The sequence below is a fragment of the Xenopus tropicalis genome, chromosome 2 (genome assembly GCF_000004195.4).
Source record: "Xenopus tropicalis strain Nigerian chromosome 2, UCB_Xtro_10.0, whole genome shotgun sequence".
Taxonomy (NCBI): Eukaryota; Metazoa; Chordata; class Amphibia; order Anura; family Pipidae; genus Xenopus; species Xenopus tropicalis.
This window is the reverse complement of record NC_030678.2, coordinates 69051909-69072068: the sequence shown is the minus strand read 5'-3', so window position 1 is coordinate 69072068 and position 20160 is coordinate 69051909. Positions and strand designations below refer to the sequence as shown.

General features: G+C 40.5%; 1 protein-coding gene across 4 annotated transcripts in view; it reads left to right on the top strand.

Annotated features, from left to right (window-relative positions):
• uhrf1bp1 (uhrf1 binding protein 1) overlaps positions 1–20160 on the top strand; it is a 195667-nt gene that overhangs the window by 12593 nt on the left and 162914 nt on the right. For 2 of the 4 annotated variants that reach the window (XM_031896854.1, XM_031896855.1), the window contains exons 2-3: positions 14082–14120; positions 14214–14305. In XM_031896854.1, coding sequence (XP_031752714.1) covers positions 14269–14305 — 37 coding nt within the window. In that variant the 5' untranslated portion in view covers positions 14082–14120; positions 14214–14268. Of the gene's footprint in view, positions 1–9550; positions 9744–12630; positions 12794–14081; positions 14121–14213; positions 14306–20160 lie in introns of those variants that run through there. The other 2 variants (XM_031896852.1, XM_031896853.1) reach the window with 2 other exon arrangements.

Genomic DNA, 20160 nt, shown 5'->3' with positions numbered 1-20160 from the left:
CTGTTCAAAATATGTTGATGCTTTATAAATAAATGTTAATAATAATAATCTTACAAAATTACACACATGGAGGACAAATGTCATAATAGATACAATAAATATATATACACACAGGGAATAAGCACCACATGGTATAAGACACAGTAGGAAGGAGGTCCCTGCCCGGTAGTCTATGTCTGTAGTTTACCTGTGCTATTATGATATAGTCATTCAGTATTGGTTATGAAGTGCACTTCTGCAGTTCATTATTATTCTATACTGCAACTGCGGCAGAATTTAGGGCTATCGCTATATAGCCATTCAGAATTTTAATACTAAATGCACTTCTGCAGTCTATCCTACTATACTGCAAACTGCTGCAGATATTAGGGCTATCACTATATTGCCTAACCATATTGAAATGTCTGCATTTAACCAGTATATTTGATATAATTATGATATAGTTATTCAAAATATGGGTACCAAGTGTACTTTTGCATCTTCTGTAACTATCAGTGCTATTGTTATAAGCATTCAGTGTACTAGGTGCACTCCTGTAGTCTGGAAAGCAGTTCACTATATCTCTACTTTGTCGGCAGTTAACCTGTAAGGAGGTCAACATTTAATGCAAAATAGCAAAACTTTTGCAAGATATATATTTATATATAATATATATATGGACAGAGAGCCGCACACATAAGGACTTAGTGAAAACATTTCTACACACCCCTGGTAAAATGTCAGGTTCCTGTGCTGTACAAAAATGAGACAAAGATAAATCATTTCAGAACTTTTTCCACCTTTAAAGGGCATGTCAACCCCAAAAATAATGTTTTGCATAATGAAAGAAAACATATTTCTAAGCAACTTTCCAATATGAAATAATTAAAAATTTGTAGTGCTTTAAACATTATTTGTAAATGTAATTGCTATTGAAAGCTGCATTTGCTGAACTCCTGGTTGATCCATTTTAAACAATGTTGCAATCCTGGTTGATCCATTTTAAACAATGTTGCAAAGGTCTTGCTGCTCCAGCAATACCGGTCTGTCAGTCTTGTGTTTCAACAGTCTGAGCCACCAGGGCAGAGAATAGAAAAGGACAGGCAAACACTGCTTCTAATAGTAATTATAAATACAAATAACTCAAAAACCATTACAAACTTGTAATAAATATATTGCAAAGCAGCTTAGAATTTTGGTTTCTTTTATTAGGCAAAAAATTATATTTTGCGTTGCCTTGTCCTTTAATGTGACCTGAAATCTTTTAGGTGGAGGGAAGAAAACCAAAAAAACTAAAATAAAGTGGTTGCATAAGTGTGCACACCCTCTTCTAACTGGGGATGTAGCTGTGTTCAGAATTAAGCAATCACATCAAAATCATGTTAAATAGGAGTCAGCATATACCTGCCATCATTTAAAGTGCCTCCGATTAACCCCAAATAAAGTTCAGCTGCTCTAGTTAGTCTTTCCTGACATTTTTTTAGTCACATCCCACAGCAAAAGCCATGGTCCACAGAGAGCTTCCAGAGCATCAGAGGGATCTCATTGTTAAAAGATATCAGTCAGGAGAAGGGTACAAAAGAATTTCCAAGGCATTAGATATACCATGGAACACAGTGAAGACAGTCATCATCAAGTGGAGAAAATATGGCACAACAGTGACATTACCAAGAACTGGATGTCCCTCCAAAATTGATGAAAAGACAAGAAGAAAACTGGTCAGGGAGGCTACCAAGAGGCCTACAGCAACATTAAAGGAGCTGCAGGAATATCTGGCAAGTACTGGCTGTGTGTTACATATGACAACAATCTCCCATACTCTTCATATGTCTGGGCTATGGGGTAGAGTGGCAAGGGGAAAGCCTTTTCGTACGAAGAAAAACATCCAAGCCAGGCTACATTTTGCAAAAACACATCTGAAGTCTCCCAAAAGCATGTGGGAAAAGGTGTTACGGTCTGATGAAACCAAGGTTGAACTTTTTGGCCATAATTCAAAAAAATATGTTTGGCGCAAAAACAATACTGCACATCACCAAAAGAACACCATACCCACAGTGAAGCATAATGCTTTGGGGCTGTTTTTCTTCAGCTGGAACTGGGGCCTTAGTTAAGATAGAGGGAATTATGAACAGTTCCAAATACCAGTCAATATTGGCACAAAACCTTCAGGCTTCTGCTAGAAAGCTGAACATGAGGAGGAACTTCATCTTTCAGCATGACAACGACCCAAAGCATACATCCAAATCAACAAAGGAATGGCTTCACCGGAAGAAGATTAAAGTTTTGGAATGGCCCAGCCAGAGCCCAGACCTGAATCCGATTGAAAATCTGTGGGGTGATCTGAAGAGGGCTGTACACAGGAGATGCCCTTGCAATCTGACAGATTTGGAGCGTTTCTGCAAAGAAGAGTGGGCAAATCTTGCAAAGTCAAAATGTGCCATGCTGATACTCATACCCAAAAAGACTGAGTGCTGTAATAAAATCAAAAGGTGGTTCAACAAAGTATTAGTTTAAGGGTGTGCACACTTATGCAACCACATTATTTTTGTTTTTTTGGTTTTCTTACCTCCACCTAAAACATTTCAGTTTCTTTTTTTAATTGAGTGGTACAGTTTATAGGTCACATTAAAGGTGGAAAAAGTTCTGAAATGATTTATCTTTGTCTCATTTTTGTACAGCCCAGGAACATGACATTTTACCAGGGGTGTGTAGACTTTTTATATCCACTGTAAGAAATCAGTCAGAATAAATTGAGAGTTTCTCAAGGTAGACAAAAAAGGGGACAAAACCTCAAGATATTGTCCCCAAGTTCTTCTAAATGAGATCCCAGTAGCAATAATAGTTATTTATGTATTGTATGGTAGTACATAATAAGGTTGTGGATGCTATAGTCATGTTCCCAAGCTATTATATGTTATGAAGTTGCTTGGAATTATATCCAATCTAAAAACAAGAAGAAGTAACTGCATATGATTAATCCTCCATGTTTATTTCCACTTAGGCAGATAGCAGTTGGTGCACAGTTAAGTTAGAGAAAGTCACAACTGCGTAATAGATGTGCAGCAAAACAACTGAGATCAGCATTGTCTATTTTAGTAGCCATGACAAGTAGCTATTACAAGTAGATCTGTGTGTCTTCACCCTTATAGGGGCGCTTCTGACCACAAGGACTGATATAAGCCCAAAAGTGCTTATAATGTAAAAAAAAAAATAAAATCCAATATTAAAGGGGCAGTACATTCTCTCAACTCACAAGGACCAAACATAGTAACTTTAATTTATTTGTTTGCCCTGTTTAGCTCAAGGGATAACCAAAAAACAAAGATTTTTTTTCATGTGCAGAACAAGGTAAAAATATGTTTGGCATATGCCCTATTTATTTAACTCTTGTTGAACAAGCAGTATGCTGCTCCTTTTAAGTGTCAGCCTAGAAATTTCATATGTGCTGTTTTTTTTGTTTTTTTTTTTTCTTCACATGCCACAATTTAACAAAATCTAATCTTAGGAGGGCACTCTAATAAAAAAAAAAAAAAAAAAAACATAGTATGCCTGGGTGCAGTATAAAAGTTAATGTAGTACAAAAAAAGAACAGATGCCGCACTCACTGGACTTAGTGAAAAAATAAAGAATACCTTTATTGTGAATAAACGTCAATCTAACGTTTCAGCCGTTTCCATAGCCTTTCTCAAAGTGAACAAAATAATTACAAACCCACTCTTAAACCCAAGAATGGCGCCAAAATGTAGCTGATGACGTCACACTGTGTAGGACCAATCACCCCCCACCAGCAAAATATACATAAACACCCATAGACCGCGTAATATAAGGTTACAAAGTTTAAAACCAAGGTAAACAAACTACATATTGATAGAAATAAAGCGTAACCCATATGGCTGAACTGCAACCTACACGCAGTGTCGAGTATAGCAATGAAAAACATCAGGGCAGACCCAGGGTCATTGTCACCACTTAATGCAAGGTAACCAGGACGCTAGGTGAAGCCTCTGAACCTGCGCGTCCGAAGGTAACAGCGCTGGGATCAACATGCGCGCTTAGTTGCAAACCTGGTAATGGGACAAATATAAGCAGGAAGTCTGTGCCTCACGATCTTACCACCACTGTCGGTGGCCTGCTGGAAACGGAATCGTGATCCTGTGCAGGGGATAATAATGGCTCTTAGAGAGTGATCGTAGAGTAAGGAGCCCAGTGACGTCACAGGTCAGCACCGTGAGTCACATAGCTCCACATATCCACCTCAGTGTCTCAAACAGTTAACAGACTCATTGCTCCTGCCAAGTAGGTCATAGTAGGTCATAGTCCGCTGTACCAATTACAATCTGGTTTTAACAAAGGGAGACATGGGTCTGCATATTATGGAAACAACATGGGGCTAATATAATATGGAAAATAAAGGAGTCAAAATGTTTAGGACAAAACTCCAATGATGAGGGAGAGAACAAAGCCACAATGGGTCTGCAAAATAAGGGAAAAATAACTGAAAAATAAAAGAAAAAGGTACTGAAAAAATAAACAATGAAAATGAAACTAGAGTTTGTCTGTGTGTTGTTGCCTACAGCCCAGGATTTTTGCTGGAAGAAGAAAAAGCCCGAGGATTTGTTAAGCTGAGTGAAAAAAGTATACAGACTGTAGCAAGTGAGAGTTGCCATATATAATGGATCTCACAAGTTGTGTGTCAGGAGAAATAAACTGTTACAGATGAAAGTAGCTATACTAGGATAGTTTTAAGTAACAAAAGAAACGGAGAAGTGTCAAGCAGTAAATGACAGAATGACCATTTTAACATCAGTGTGAGATAAATGTAATCAAACTGTGTATACACAAGCGTTCATATAGAAAGACCGAACAAAATGTCCCAAAAACATGCTGAATAAGGAACACTGTGTATAGGATTTGTCATTCACCACATATGCCCAACCAGAACACAATTAACACCAACTCTAGAGGAAGCAATATACAGTGGCTTGCAAAAGTATTCGGCCCCCTTGAACTTTTCCACATTTTGTCACATTACAGCCACAAACATGAATCAATTTTATTGGAATTCCACGTGAAAAACCAATACAAAGTGGTGTACACGTGAGAAGTGAACCGAAAATCATACATGATTCCAAACATTTTTTGCAAATAAATAACTGCAAAGTGGGGTGTGCGTAATTATTCAGCCCCCTTTGGTCTGAGTGCAGTCAGTTGCCCATAGACATTGCCTGATGAGTGCTAATGACTAAATAGAGTGCACCTGTGTGTAATCTAATGTCAGTACAAATACAACTGCTCTGTGATGGCCTCAGAGGTTGTCTAAGAGAATATTGGGAGCAACAACACCATGAAGTCCAAAGAACACACCAGACAGGTCAGGGATAAAGTTATTGAGAAATTTAAAGCAGGCTTAGGCTACAAAAAGATTTCCAAAGCCTTGAACATCCCACGGAACACTGTTCAAGCGATCATTCAGAAATGGAAGGAGTATGGCACAACTGTAAACCTACCAAGACAAGGCCGTCCACCTAAACTCACAGGCCGAACAAGGAGAGCGCTGATCAGAAATGCAGCCAAGAGGCCCATGTTGACTCTGGACGAGCTGCAGAGATCTACAACTCAGGTGGGGGAATCTGTCCATAGGACAACTATTAGTCGTGCACTGCACAAAGTTGGCCTTTATGGAAGAGTGGCAAGAAGAAAGCCATTGTTAACAGAAAACCATAAGAAGTCCCGTTTGCAGTTTGCCACAAGCCATGTGGGGGACACAGCAAACATGTGGAAGAAGGTGCTCTGGTCAGATGAGACCAGAATGGAACTTTTTGGGAAAAATGCAAAACGCTATGTGTGGCGGGAAACTAACACTGCACATCACTCAACAACACACCATCCCCACTGTCAAATATGGTGGTAGCAGCATCATGCTCTGGGGGTGCTTCTTTTCAGCAGGGACAGGGAAGCTGGTCAGAGTTGATGGGAAGATGGATGGAGCCAAATACAGGGCAATCTTGGAAGAAAACCTCTTGGAGTCTGCAAAAGACTTGAGACTGGGGCGGAGGTTCACCTTCCAGCAGGACAACGACCCTAAACATAAAGCCAGGGCAACAATGGAATGGTTTAAAACAAAACATATCCATGTGTTAGAATGGCCCAGTCAAAGTCCAGATCTAAATCCAATCGAGAATCTGTGGCAAGATCTGAAAACTGCTGTTCACAAATGCTGTCCATCTAATCTGACTGAGCTGGAGCTGTTTTGCAAAGAAGAATGGGCAAGGATTTCAGTCTCTAGATGTGCAAAGCTGGTAGAGACATACCCTAAAAGACTGGCAGCTGTAATTGCAGCAAAAGGTGGTTCTACAAAGTATTGACACAGGGGGCTGAATAATTAGGCACACCCCTCTTTGCAGTTATTTATTTGTAAAAAATGTTTGCAATCAAGTATGATTTTCGTTCCACTTCTCACTTGTACACCACTTTGTATTGGTCTTTCACGTGGAATTCCAATAAAATTGATTCATGTTTGTGGCTGTAATGTGACAAAATGTGGAAAAGTTCAAGGGGGCTGAATACTTTTGCAAGCCACTGTAAATTGTTAATAATTCATTAGATAATTGCCATGGTTATCAAGTCTCTATTGATCAGAGGTTATGGAAGATAGAATGCTGAGTAAGATATCCGTTCATTCAAACCATTTGGACTAATGGTGTTAAGCCGATGCATCCATTTAAGTTCCCTCTGCAAGAGAAGTCTTTTGCGATTCCCACCTCGGGCAAGAGGTGGTATGTGATCAATCACCATGCATCTTAAACTTGCCAATGAATGTTTGTGGTTGAGAAAATGCAGTGCCACTGGGGTAGTTGCTTTGCCTGATGTTAGAGCTGCTCGAATTGCAGACCTATGATTGGCCATCCGGTCCCTGAACGTGGTGACAGCAGGGCCAGAACTAGGGGTAGGCAGAAGAGGCAGCTGCCTAGGGCGCAACGATTGGGGGGCACCAGGCAGCCTCTTCTGCCTACCCCTAGTCCGTGCTCTTTAGTCATTGCCCCCGCCGCTTGTCCTTACGCGGTGGGGGCAATGATTAATCGCAACGCAAACCCCGTCCCCCGCGTTCAACTGCGCATGCGTGCCAAAGGGGGGGGGCGAATGAGGAAGGTGCAGGGGCGAGGTGGCCCACCGGGTTGCCTAGGGCGCCTGGTCGGCTTGGCCCGCCCCTGGGTGACAGTCTTGCCAATGTAGAATAGGCCGCAAGGACACTTAATAAAGTAGATTATATATTTAGAGGTACAAGTCAACCGGTGTTGAATCTGTATCTCACGGCCTGTGTGTGGATGATGAAATGAGGGTCCCGAAATCAAAGCGTTGCAAGTGGTACAATTGGGGCATTTATGGCAACCAGGTGTTGGGGGTAGAGGACTGATAGCAGTGTCTAGGATCTGTCTTAATCAAAATGTCTCTCAAGCTGCATCCCCTCTTATAGGCTATCCGTGGTGGCTGTCTAAAGATGGGTGGTAGAGTACGGTCCTTCTCGAGGACCGACCAATGGTAAAAGATCGCTTCAATCAGAGGTCTTTTGTCAGGAGAAAAAGTGGTAGTGAACATGAGTCTCTCCTCAGTTGACCTCGGTGGTGATTTGTCCCTTGTTTTCAGGGCCAGGGCCTGAGTAAGAGGTGTGACTTTTCATCTTGTAGTTTCCAGCAGCTGTGGTCTGTATCCTCTCTGTATGAATCGTGTTTCTAATTCATCAAGTTGTTGTTGAAGCTTCAGTGGATCTGAGGTATTTCTCACCATCCTAACCATTTGTGAGAATGAGGATGCTTTGTAGGGTATGTGGGGGGATGGCAATAAGAAAAGTGCAGCAATGTATTGCGGTCTGTATCCTTCCTGTAAGTTGTGGTAGTGAGTGTGAAACCAGTTAAAGTTAATTCCAAATCCAAGAAAGAAATAGTAGTTGCATCAAAGTGTGCTGTAAAACGTATTGTCGTGGAGAGTAAATTTAAATCATGAACCGTCGCCCAAAATTGTTCCGCTGTGCCAGTCCATAACAAAAACAGATCGTCAATAAAGCGCAACATCCTATGAATAAACTGTCCGTAGACAGGTAGGATATAGGTCTGTTCATAGTGTGCCATAAAAAGATTGGCAAAAGAGGGAGCTACACTAGAACCCATACTCGTGCCGCTGGTCTGTAAGTAATAAGTGTGTTCGAATTTGAAATAATTTCGTGTCAGACAATGTGTCAATAGTTCAATAAGGAATTCAGTGGGGGGTCTTTTGGTGTCTGGATGAGACAAAAGATAATCCTTAATGTTCATGAAACCTTCACTTGTTGGTATCACTGTGTAAAGTGACGAAACGTCCATTGGGGCAAGTTTCGTTCCTGGTGGCAAGGGGTAAAGTTCTTGTAGTTTATGTAAAAGATCACCTGTGTCCCTAATGTAGGTGTCTGTCCGTTTACGATAGGCTGTATGAAATGATCAATGTATACAGACAGAGGTTGCAGTAAGGAATCTCTGGCACTCACTTTAGGTCTACCTGGAGGCGAGGTTAAGCTTTTGTGGATCTTAGGTAGAGTGTACAGAATGGGAAAAATTGGATGTTCTTTAGTAAGGAAATTAAAGACATCTGTATCTATAAATCCACTGGTAAGACCCAAGTGTAATGATGAATCAATCTGTTTCTTAAACACCAGTGTAGGATCCCTATCCAATTTCCTATAGTTGGCTGTATCAGAAAGTTGGTTGATAATTTCTAATCTGTAATCAGAATAATCCAGAACAACCACCCCACCACCCTTATCAGCTGGTCTAATAATGATGTTGGGATTCTGTAACAAACTCCTCATGGCCTCCCTCTCCGCTCTGGTAAGATTAGGATGACCCTGTATTTGAAAGTTTACCAGTTTCGTCAATAAAGAGTCTCGTGTATGCCTCAATGGATTTAGGTATATTGGGTGGCTCATATTGACTAGGGGGTTTAAATCTACTTGAGGAAGTATGTGGGGTCCGAAAATGTTCCTTTAACTTCATAGTCCGTTGAAATCCGTGTATTACAATCATGGTATCAAGAGTACATGCCTGATGCGTAGGGACAAAAGAAAGACCCTTTGATAATAGATTCATTTCGGAATCCGTAAGTATGTGGGAACTTAAATTGAAAACTACCTGTTTCATTTTTATTTTTATTGTTTATTTTTTCTTTTATTTTTCAGTAATTTTTCTCTTATTTTGCAGACCCATTGTGGCTTTTTTCTCTCCCTCATCATTGGAGTTTTGTTCTAAACATATTGACTCCTTTATTTTCCATATTATATTAGCCCCATGCTGTTTCCATAATATGCAGACTCATGTCTCCCTTTGTTAAAACCAGATTGTAATTGGTACAGCAGACTGGGGGCTTAAATATGACCTACTTGGCAGGAGCAATGAGTCTGTTAACTCTACGAGACGCAGAGGTGGATATGTGGAGCTACGTGACTCACGGTGCTGAACTGTGACGTTACTGGGCTCCTTACATTACAATCACTCTCTAAGAGCCATTATTATCCCCTGCACGGGATCACAATTCAGTTTCCAGCAGGCCACCGACAGTGGTGGTAAGATCGTGAGGCACAGACTTCCTGCTTATATTTGTCCCATTACCGGGCAACTGAGCGCGCATGTTGATCCCAGCACTGTTACCTTCGGACGCGCAGGTTCAGAGGCTTCACCTAGCGTCATGGTTCCCGTGCCAACCCGCACCGTACCTCGGCTTATAGTACTTTGTAACAGGTAACTGATTTTGCACAGTAAGAATCCCTAGTAATTTACCTTGCATTAAGTGGTGACAATGACCCTGGGTCTGCCCTGATGTTTTTCATTGCTATACTTGACACTGCATGTGGGTTGCAGTTCAGCCATATGGGTTACGCTTCTGCATTTTCTCGTTATTCTTTTTTTCTCCCTTTCTTTGTTTTTCCTTTCTCTTTGGCTTTGTTTCTATCAATATGTAGTTTGTCCTGTGAGTGCGGCATCTGCTCTATTTTTTTTTATATATGTGTATAATATATATATATATACAAACCGGATTCCAAAAAAGTTGGGACACTAAACAAATTGTGAATAAAAACTGAACGCAATGATGTGGAGGTGCCAACTTCTAATATTTTATTCAGAATAGAACATAAATCACGGAACAAAAGTTTAAACTGAGAAAATGTACCATTTTAAGGGAAAAATATGTTGATTCAGAATTTCATGGTGTCAACAAATCCCAAAAAAGTTGGGACAAGTAGCTGGAAAAAGTAAATTTGAGCATAACGAAGACCTGGAAGACCAAATAATAATTAGGTCAATTGGCAACATGATTGGGTATAAAAAGAGCTTCTCGGAGTTGCAGTGTCTCTCAGAAGCCAAGATGGGTAGAGGATCACCAATTCCCACAATGTTGTGCAGAAAGATAGTGGAGCAATATCAGAAAGGTGTTACCCAGCGAAAAATTGCAAAAATTTTGCATCTATTATCATCAACTGTGCATAACATCATCCGAAGATTCAGAGAATCTAGAACAATCTCTGTGCGTAAGGGTCAAGGCCGTAAAACCATACTGGATGCCCGTGATCTCCGGGCCCTTAAACGACACTGCACCACAAACAGGAATGCTACTGTAAAGGAAATCACAGAATGGGCTCAGGAATACTTCCAGAAACCATTGTCAGTGAACACAATCCACCGTGCCATCCGCCGTTGCCAGCTGAAACTCTACAGTGCAAAGAAGAAGCCATTTCTTAGCAAGATCCACAATCTCAGGCGTTTTCACTGGGCCAGGGATCATTTAAAATGGAGTGTGGCAAAATGAAAGACTGTTCTGTGGTCAGACAAGTCACGATTCGAAGTTCTTTTTGGAAATCTGGGACGCCATGTCATCCGGACCAAAGAGGACAAGGACAACCCAAGTTGTTATCAACGCTCAGTTCAGAAGCCTGCATCTCTGATGGTATGGGGTTGCATGAGTGCGTGTGGCATGGGCAGCTTGCATGTCTGGAAAGGCAGCATCAATTCAGAACAATATATTCAGGTTCTAGAACAACATATGCTCCCATCCAGACGTCATCTCTTTCAGGGAAGACCCTGCATTTTTCAACAAGATAATTCCAGACCACATTCTGCACAACATCATGGCTGCGTAGGAGAAGGATCCAGGTACTGAAATGGCCAGTCTGCAGTCCAGATCTTTCACCTATAGAGAACATTTGGCGCATCATAAAGAGGAAGGTGCGACAAAGAAGGCCCAAGACGATTGAACAGTTAGAGGCCTGTATTAGACAAGAATGGGAGAGCATTCCTATTCCTAAACTTGAGAAACTGGTCTCCTCTGTCCCCAGACGTCTGTTGAGTGTTGTAAGAAGAAGGGGAGATGCCACACAGTGGTGAAAATGGCCTTGTCCCAACTTTTTTGGGATTTGTTGACACCATGAAATTCTGAATCAACATATTTTTCCCTTAAAATGGTACATTTTCTCAGTTTAAACTTTTGTTCCGTGGTTTATGTTCTATTCTGAATAAAATATTAGAAGTTGGCACCTCCACATCATTGCATTCAGTTTTTATTCACAATTTGTTTAGTGTCCCAAGTTTTTTGGAATCCGGTTTGTGTATATATATATATATATATACCTCATTTTTCTTCACCTAAGAACTCTTGTGTGAAAATTCCAGTGAGTGCCGTCACTATCTCTCTCTATGCTTACTACAATATTGCACTGGCACCCAGGTATCATCTGTTATTTATGGTGTACAGCTTATGGACTAATGTCATGACCAGTGCTCTTCGTCAATTTTAACAACCTGCAGTCCCAGATTCCTACTGAAAAGTCTGTCATTTCCCTTTGATCTCCTGAACGCAATGCCAAAAATATACAAGTTTCTCAAACTTAATTAGGTTGTTTTTTGGCAGAGAGCCTAGAATACTTAACAGGAAACCTGCACCTAAATAGAGTTGTAACTAACGTGCTATGTGCGCCATTTCTTTTTGTCCCTTTTTAAATTTTTCAGATGTTGGGAGGTATGGTTAAAGAAATAGTCATGGGAAAACATGTCTTTTTTTTCAAAATGCGTCAGTTAATAGAGCTTCCGGCAGAATCCTGCATTGATATCCATTTTTCAAAAACACAGATTTTTATTTTTTTTTTGAATATTTAATTTTGAAATATCACATGGGGCTAGCCATGTTCTTCATCTCCCAGGGTGCTAGTCGTGACCTGTACTTAACTGCTGAGCTGCAAATTGGAGTGATATCACCCCCCCTCCCAGCTGCTGATCAGCAGAACAATGGGAAGGTAGCAAGATAGCAGCTCCCAGAAGATATCACCATAGCACTCAATAGTAAGAAAACCAAGTCTGGCTTGCGATTCCTCCAGTTTACATGGCAGTATGAGAAACAATACGTTACCTGAAAGCAGTTTTAATGTGTAGCACTGGTTCCTTCTGAAAGCTCAGACTCTGGCACAATGCACTGAGATGGCTGCCTACACATCAATATTACAACTGTTGGTTCAGAAATAACATTTTAAATGGTAGAGTGAATTATTTGCTATGTAAACAGTGTAATTTAGAAATAAAAAGTGCACCATTAAAGTACTGCTTAAAGATTATTGTATTTTTACTTTTTAATAAATAGGTTTACCAAGAACTTGACACCAGAGCAGATCAACTTGAGCACGCTTAGGGGTGAAGGTCAACTGACAGACCTGCAGCTGGATGAGGAAGCCATTCAGAACATGCTTGGCTTACCTACATGGTTGGCTATCACACGTATTTACTGTAATCGGGCCTCCATCAGGGTAAGCGCAATAGTTTCAAAATCAGTGAATATAGGTGTTAAGGGATTTTTTACCTTTTAAGGTACATTTTGGTATTCTATAGAATTTCATATTTTAGCCAGTTTTTTACTTTTAATCATAATAAAAATGTTAAAAATAACTTTTAACAAATTTAATCAGCCAAAAAACTATTTATCTGTGAAGTAAATTTTTTTTTTTTTTAAATTTAGTTACATTTGCATTTTCACGTTAACAAATCTGTATAACAGCATCTACTTGCATTTTCTAGCATGCAGAACTGAAAAAGTGATCTGAGACAGACCATTTTATAAAGTCATACATGGGCACACTATATATAGTACGCTTAAGATGTGCATTGTTATTGGGTCTGGGGGGTTTGTAGTTTGCATGGGTTACTCGTGGTAATTTATAAATCCATAAAAATAGTCATTAAAGCATGCCTTGAGAAATATTTTGGTAGGTTACCCAAATTTCGTTGTAAGTTGTTGTATGTCTGTGGCAATACTAGAGAGTCTTTTGATAACAAGTCGGTTTTCCAGTGTAGCCTTTGCTGTAGTTTGTTTAGTGGCTGAAAAAATCTATATAATTCATTTTCATAGGTATTTGTTACTTCTTGAGATATTTTTGTTCAAGAGACCCTCTGCAGGATTTTTCTGGTGAGATCTGTAACACTAGTGATAAGATAGTAGATTGATCCAAAAGTGAACTGTAACTGCAGTCCCACCACATACAAAGAAAATATTCTTGTTGACCACAGACTCTAAAGCAAAATGAAGAGGATAAGGGATCTTATCTAGTCCTTATTTTTAATTATTTCATCAAATCAGAAATTAAGGGTTTGTTCCCAGTTTTGAAAAAACTTTTAACTCTTTAACCGGGGTAAGGTGTATTAAATGGTCATACAGATACAACAGTGCTCCTTTATAGGGAGTATGTTGGGGGCATAGTTTTTCAAAAGCAGGAGTTATAGGGAAATTATTACCGCTACAATTTTATTGTTATTGTTACTTCATGTATTACATTTTTTCTTTTCAGGCTCTCTGCTATTATTGTTTCAATCTTCATCCGGCTCTGCCCTACTTTTGTTCCAGTCTACTCAATGTCTACATCATACTAAAAGTTAATTTAAATGTAAACTACCTGTTTAATAAATACAGTGACATATGGATGAAGGAAAAAAGTCTGAAAATGGGGAGAATTTTTAACTTGTCTGCAAAAAAGGATGATATATCAAAAACAAGTATAGACCAATGTTTTTGCCCAAATGTTAACAGTTTTTCTCTTTTAGATACAGTGGACCAAGCTGAAGACTCATCCTATTTGTTTGGTGAGCCTATATGTGTCTTTTAATGTGCTTAGTTAGTCATCATAAAACACGTTTGCCAGAAATATAGTTACATATTTGATATCATCTTTACAGATGCTTGATAAAGTAGAGGTTGACATGAAAACATGTGAAGATCCTCGACCACCAAATGGACCATCCCCTATTGCAGTGGCTTCAGGTCAGAGGTAAGAGTGTTATTACCCCTACAGAAAGAAAGATGCTTTTTTGTTGCACTTCTTTTTATTGATTAGCATGATTTGCACCTTATAAACCAGCAGTAACACTAACCCCACTAACATTGTGGGACCAATGTGTGTGTCAGGCAAGTTCAGGCCAGCAATCATTTCTTTGTAAGTCGCTGACAGGCCAAACTTTTTACCAATGGTCTTCCCAGCTGTGGGGACCTCTACCTGATTTCTTTTATGGGTACATTAAAAAGTGATTTCCATAGGTCTGTTGAAAAACAAATGGAGAGGATATTTGTTAAAAAGTAACCATGTGTGAGCTGGATATTAAATCCTTTTGAAGCACAAAAAAGAATGTGTGTGGGGGCTGGTTTGCTACAGCTATCCTGGGATAGCTGTATACAACAGGTCTTGTTGCCAACTGGCACAGTTTTCCTGTAGGGTCCTTTATAGCATTTAAATTAGTTGTTTAGAAGAACATAAGCAGCGCAGTTAGATATGTACTTTGCACCCTGTCTTCAGCACTGTGTAAATTGCTGCAAGCCTCTGTGCTCCATTTCATAGCAGAGAGACATGCAGCTGCCCCCATGAATGCAAGTGTGCATGTTGTGCTCATGAGGGGTGGACCGGGGAGGCACATCCCCTAATGTCATTTAGATGTGCAAGTTATTTTTTTTCACATTCATGGCTGGTGGTACGGACAGGACTGGCTCACTCCAGACAATGCTGAGGTTTGCACCTTCTCTGAGATTGAGAGCGCAGCCAGACAAGAATTGCTCTTTGCATGAGAACTAAGTCTCAATCATCATTCATATTTTGTTTGTCATATTTTTAATTGTGTATACTACAAAGCATCTTATTTGCATGTGTGCCTACTCTCTTTGCATCTGAAAATCATAAGTGAATATCAACTGGAATGACTTAAAGGGGACCTGTCGCCCTTAGAAATAATTCCAAAATCCTTTACTTACATACAGTTGCAAGAAAAAGTATGTGAACCCTTTGAAATTATATGGATTTCTGCACAAATTGTCATAAAATGTGATCTGATCTTCATCTAAGTCACAATAGACAGTCACAGTCTAATTATACCACACAAATAATTAAATGTTTCCATGTTTTTATTGAACACACCATGTAAACATTCATAGTGCAGGTGGAAAAAGTATGTGAACCGCTAGACTAATGACATCTCTAAGAGCTAATTGTAGTGAGGTGTCAGCCAACTGGAGTCCAATCAGTGAGATGAGATTCGAGGTGTTGGTTACAGCTGCCCTGCCCTATAAAAAAACACACACCAGTTTTGGGTTTGCTTTTCCCAAGAAGCATTGCCTGATGTGAATGATGCCTCGCACAAAGCTGGAAAGGGTTATAAAAGTATCTCCAAAAGCCTTACTGTACATCAGTCCATGGTAAGACAAATTGTCTATAAATGGAGAAAGTTCAGCACTGCTGCTACTCTCCCTAGGGATGGCCGTCCTGTATAGATTACTGCAAGAGCACAGCACAGAATGCTCAATGAAGTGAAGAAGAATCCTAGAGTGTCAGCTAAAGACTTACTAAAGTGTCTGGCATCTGCTAACATCCCTGTTAGCGAATCTACGAAAGGTAAAACACTAAACAAGAATTGATTTCATGGGACGATACCACAGAGGAAGCCACTGCTGTCAAAAAAAAAACATTGCTGCACATTTAAAGTTTGCAAAAGAGCACCTGGATGTTCCACACCAGTACTCGCAAAATATTCTGTGGACAGATGAAACCAAAGTTGAGTTGTTTGGAAGAAACAAACGACACTATGTGTGGATAAAAAGAGGCACAGCACACCAACTTTAAAACCTCATCCCAACTGTGAAGTATGGTGGTGGGGGCACCATGGTTTGGGGCTGCTTTCTTGCGTCAGGGCCTGGACGGATTGCTATCATGGAAGGAAAAATGAATTCCTTAAAAAATGAATGGCTTAAACAGAAGAAAATACGCCTTCTGGAGTGGCCCAGTCAGAGTCCTGACCTCAACCCAATATAGATACGGTGGCATGACCTCAAGAAAGCGATTTACACCAGACATCCCAAGAATATTGCTGAACTGAAACAGTTCTGTAAAGAGGAATGGCCAAGAATTACTCCTAACTATTGTGCACGTCTGATCTGCAACTACAGGGAACGTTTGGTTGAAGTTATTGCTGCCAAAGGAGGTTCAACCAGTTATTAAATCCAAGGGTTCACATACTTTTTCCACCTCCACTGTGAATGTTTACATGGTGTGTGCAATAAAAACATGGAAACATTTATTTGTGTGGTATTAGTTTAAGCAGACTGTCTATTGCTGTGACTTAGATGATCAGATCACATTTTGTGACCAATTTGTGCAGAAATTATTTTTTTTTCTTTATTCTTTTGGAATCCACGATCAGAGCATACAGGCAGGTGCTATTTTGTGGACTCTTTTATTAAGGCAAGCATTGCATCATCCCAGAATCTTATGTGAGCCAGAATAGGGGACCTGATGCACATGTCCATGCACAGGCTATGCAATTTTAGACAGTAAAGAGGCAAATTGTGAGTTTGCCCATAGCAAATTATTGAGGGATGAAAGCAATATCTTTCCAACTAACACCATGATTTGGGCAACTTTATATTACAAGAAGGTCAGCTACCCTGAGCTGTGTATTCTATAACTGTTTAGGTATCCATGTCATCTTAAAGGAGAAGGAAAGGTGAAAACTAAGTAAGCTTTATTATTATTATTGTTTATATAGCACCATTAATTCATGCAGCGCTTTACAGAATACAGGGGTACAAAAGACAGAACAGTTAACATGTATATGTAGACGATTCACAGAAATGGTTTACAGTTACATTTGGATGAGGATAGCAGACACTAGGGGGAGGACCCTGCTTGCAAGAGCTTACATTCTAAAAGGGAGGGCAGCTGAGACATAAGGACAGGGTACCTAGCATGGCTTTAGAGTTCATGTTGATGTGTAAAGTGACGGTAAGTACAGAGTGAGATGAAAACCAGTGTTTAGTGAGTCTATGAGGGAAAATTAGGGGTGCTCAGTGGGTAATCGCATTTCTGAGGGTTTAGTTTAGTTTATATGCTTGAATGAAAAGGTGCATTTTAAGAGATCGTTTAAAGGCTTGGAGACTCTAGCAGTGTCTAATGGGATGGGGAAGAGCATTTCAGAGGATGGGTGCAGTGCGTGAGAAGTCCTGGATGCGAGAGTGAGAGGAGGTGATGAGTGAGGAGGAGAGAAGGAGGTCATGTGTAGAGTAAAGGTTACGTCTGGGGGTGTACTTGAGGATAAGGGTGGTTAAATAGAGTGGTGCAGAACCAGTGAGTGCTTTGTAGGCGTGTACAAAAATCTTGAACTGAATCCTGTATGTGACAGGTAGCCAGTGCAAGGATTGGCAGAGAGGGGCGGCACTTCTGGAGCGGGAGGAGAGGTGTATGAGTCTGGTGGCACTGTTCATGATGGATTGGAGTGGGGTCAGTTTAGACAGTGGAAGCCCACAGAGCAGTGAGTTGCAGTAGTCTAAGTGAGTAATGACAAGGGCATGGATGAGAATTTTGGCAGTCTCATGAATGAGGAAAGGTCAAATCATGCAATGTTTTTGAGGTGAAACCGACAGGATTTAGAGAGTGTTTGAATGTGGGGAATGAAAGAGAGCGAAGTCAAATGTGACTCCTAGACAACGAGCTTGTGGAATTGGGGTTATATTAATATTTTTCACACAGACACGCCTGATGTCAGGCAGGAAAACAGAGTTGGAAGGTGGGAAGATAACATAGTAACATAGTAAGTTGGGTTGAAAAAAGACATACGTCCATCAAGTTCAACCATAATGCCTATATGTAACCTGCCTAACTACTAGTTGATCCAGAGGAAGGCAAAAAACCCCATCTGAAGCCTCTCTAATTTGCCGCAGAGGGGAAAAAATTCCTTCCTGACTCCAAGATGGCAATCGGACCAGTCCCTGGATCAACTAGTACTAAGAGCTATCTCCCATAACCCTGTATTCCCTCACTTGCTAAGAATCCATCCAGCCCCTTCTTAAAGCTATATAATATTTCAGCCAGCATGACTGATTCGGGGAGGGAATTCCACAACTTCACAGCTCTCACTGTAAAAAATCCTTTCCGAATATTTAAATGGAACCTCCCTTCTTCTAAACGGAGTGGGTGCCCTCGTGTCCGTTGGAAGGACCTACTGGTAAATAAAACATTAGAAAGGTTATTATATGATCCCTTTATATATTTATACATAGTTATCATGTCACCTCTTAAGTGCCTCTTCTCCAGTGTAAACAGACCCAACTTGGCCAGTCTTTCTTCATAACTGAGACTTTCCATACCCTTTACCAGCTTAGTTGCCCTTCTCTGGACCCTCTCTAACTCAATAATGTCCCGTTTGATCACTGGAGACCAAAACTGAACAGCATATTCTAGATGGGGCCTTACCAGCGCTCTGTAAAGGGGAAGAATAACCCCCTCCTCCCGTGAATCTATACCCCTTTTAATACAGCTCAAAACCTTGTTTGCCCTTGCAGCTGCTGCCTGGCATTGCTTGCTACAGCCAAGTTTATTATCTACAAGGACTCCAAGGTCCTTCTCCATTATGGATTTGCCTAGTGCAGTCCCATTAAGGGTATACGGGGGTTGACCTTACATTTATCCACATTAAATCTCATCTGCCACTTAGCTGCCCAGATTGCCAGTTGGTCAAGATCCTGCTGCAGGGATGTCACATCCTGGATAGAATTGACTGGTCTGCAGAGTTTTGTGTCATCTGCAAACACTGATACATTACTCATAATACCCTCCCCTAAGTCATTTATGAACAAATTAAACAAAAGTGGCCCCAGTACAGAACCCTGAGGGACCCCACTGAGGACCTTATTCCAAGTAGAGAATGTACCATTAACAACCACCCTCTGTACCCGATCCTGTAGCCAGTTTTCTATCCATGTGCAAACGACTTCACTAAGACCAATAGACCTTAGCTTAGTAAGCAGTCGTTTGTGGGGAACGGTATCAAATGCTTTGGCAAAATCCAAATAGATTATATCTACTGCATCCCCACTGTCCAGCTTCTTACTTACCTCATCATAAAAAGCAATTAAATTGGTCTGACATGACCTGTCCTTCATAAAGCCATGCTGATTACTGCTCATAATGGCATTCTCCACTACATAATTTTGAATGTGATCCCTTAACAAGCCTTCAAATAACTTGCCCACCACGGATGTCAAACTTACAGGCCTATAATTGCCAGGCTGAGATCTTACTCCCTTTTTTAAATATGGGAATGACATTCGCCTTCTTCCAATCCCTAGGTACCATACCTGATGAAAGAGAGTCTGAGAATATCAGAAACAAGGGCCACTGCAATTCTGCCCCTAGCTCTCTCAGTACCCGAGGGTGTATTCCATCTGGCCCAGGTGCCTTGTTTACATTTATTGTGTGTAACCCTTTAAGCACCATATCCTGTGCCAACCACTGTGTAGTTGGAGCTGAGGCAACAGTGAAGCTATTGGGTGGGACTTGGCCCACTGGCTCCTCTACTGTATACACAGAAGAAAAGAACTGGTTAAGCACATCTGCCTTTTCTGTATCCGCTGTAACCATATTGTTATTATAACTCAATGGGGCCACACCCTCAACCTGCATCTTTTTACTATTAATATACTTAAAAAACTTTTTGGGGTTAGTCTTGGCCTTCGGCCGCGATGCGCTCCTCATTTTCTATCTTTGCCTTCCAGATTGCTGTTTTACAACACTTGTTATAGTGTTTATAATCATTAAACGCATCTACTGTCCCCTCTGACTTATATTTCTTAAAAGCTTTCCTTTTT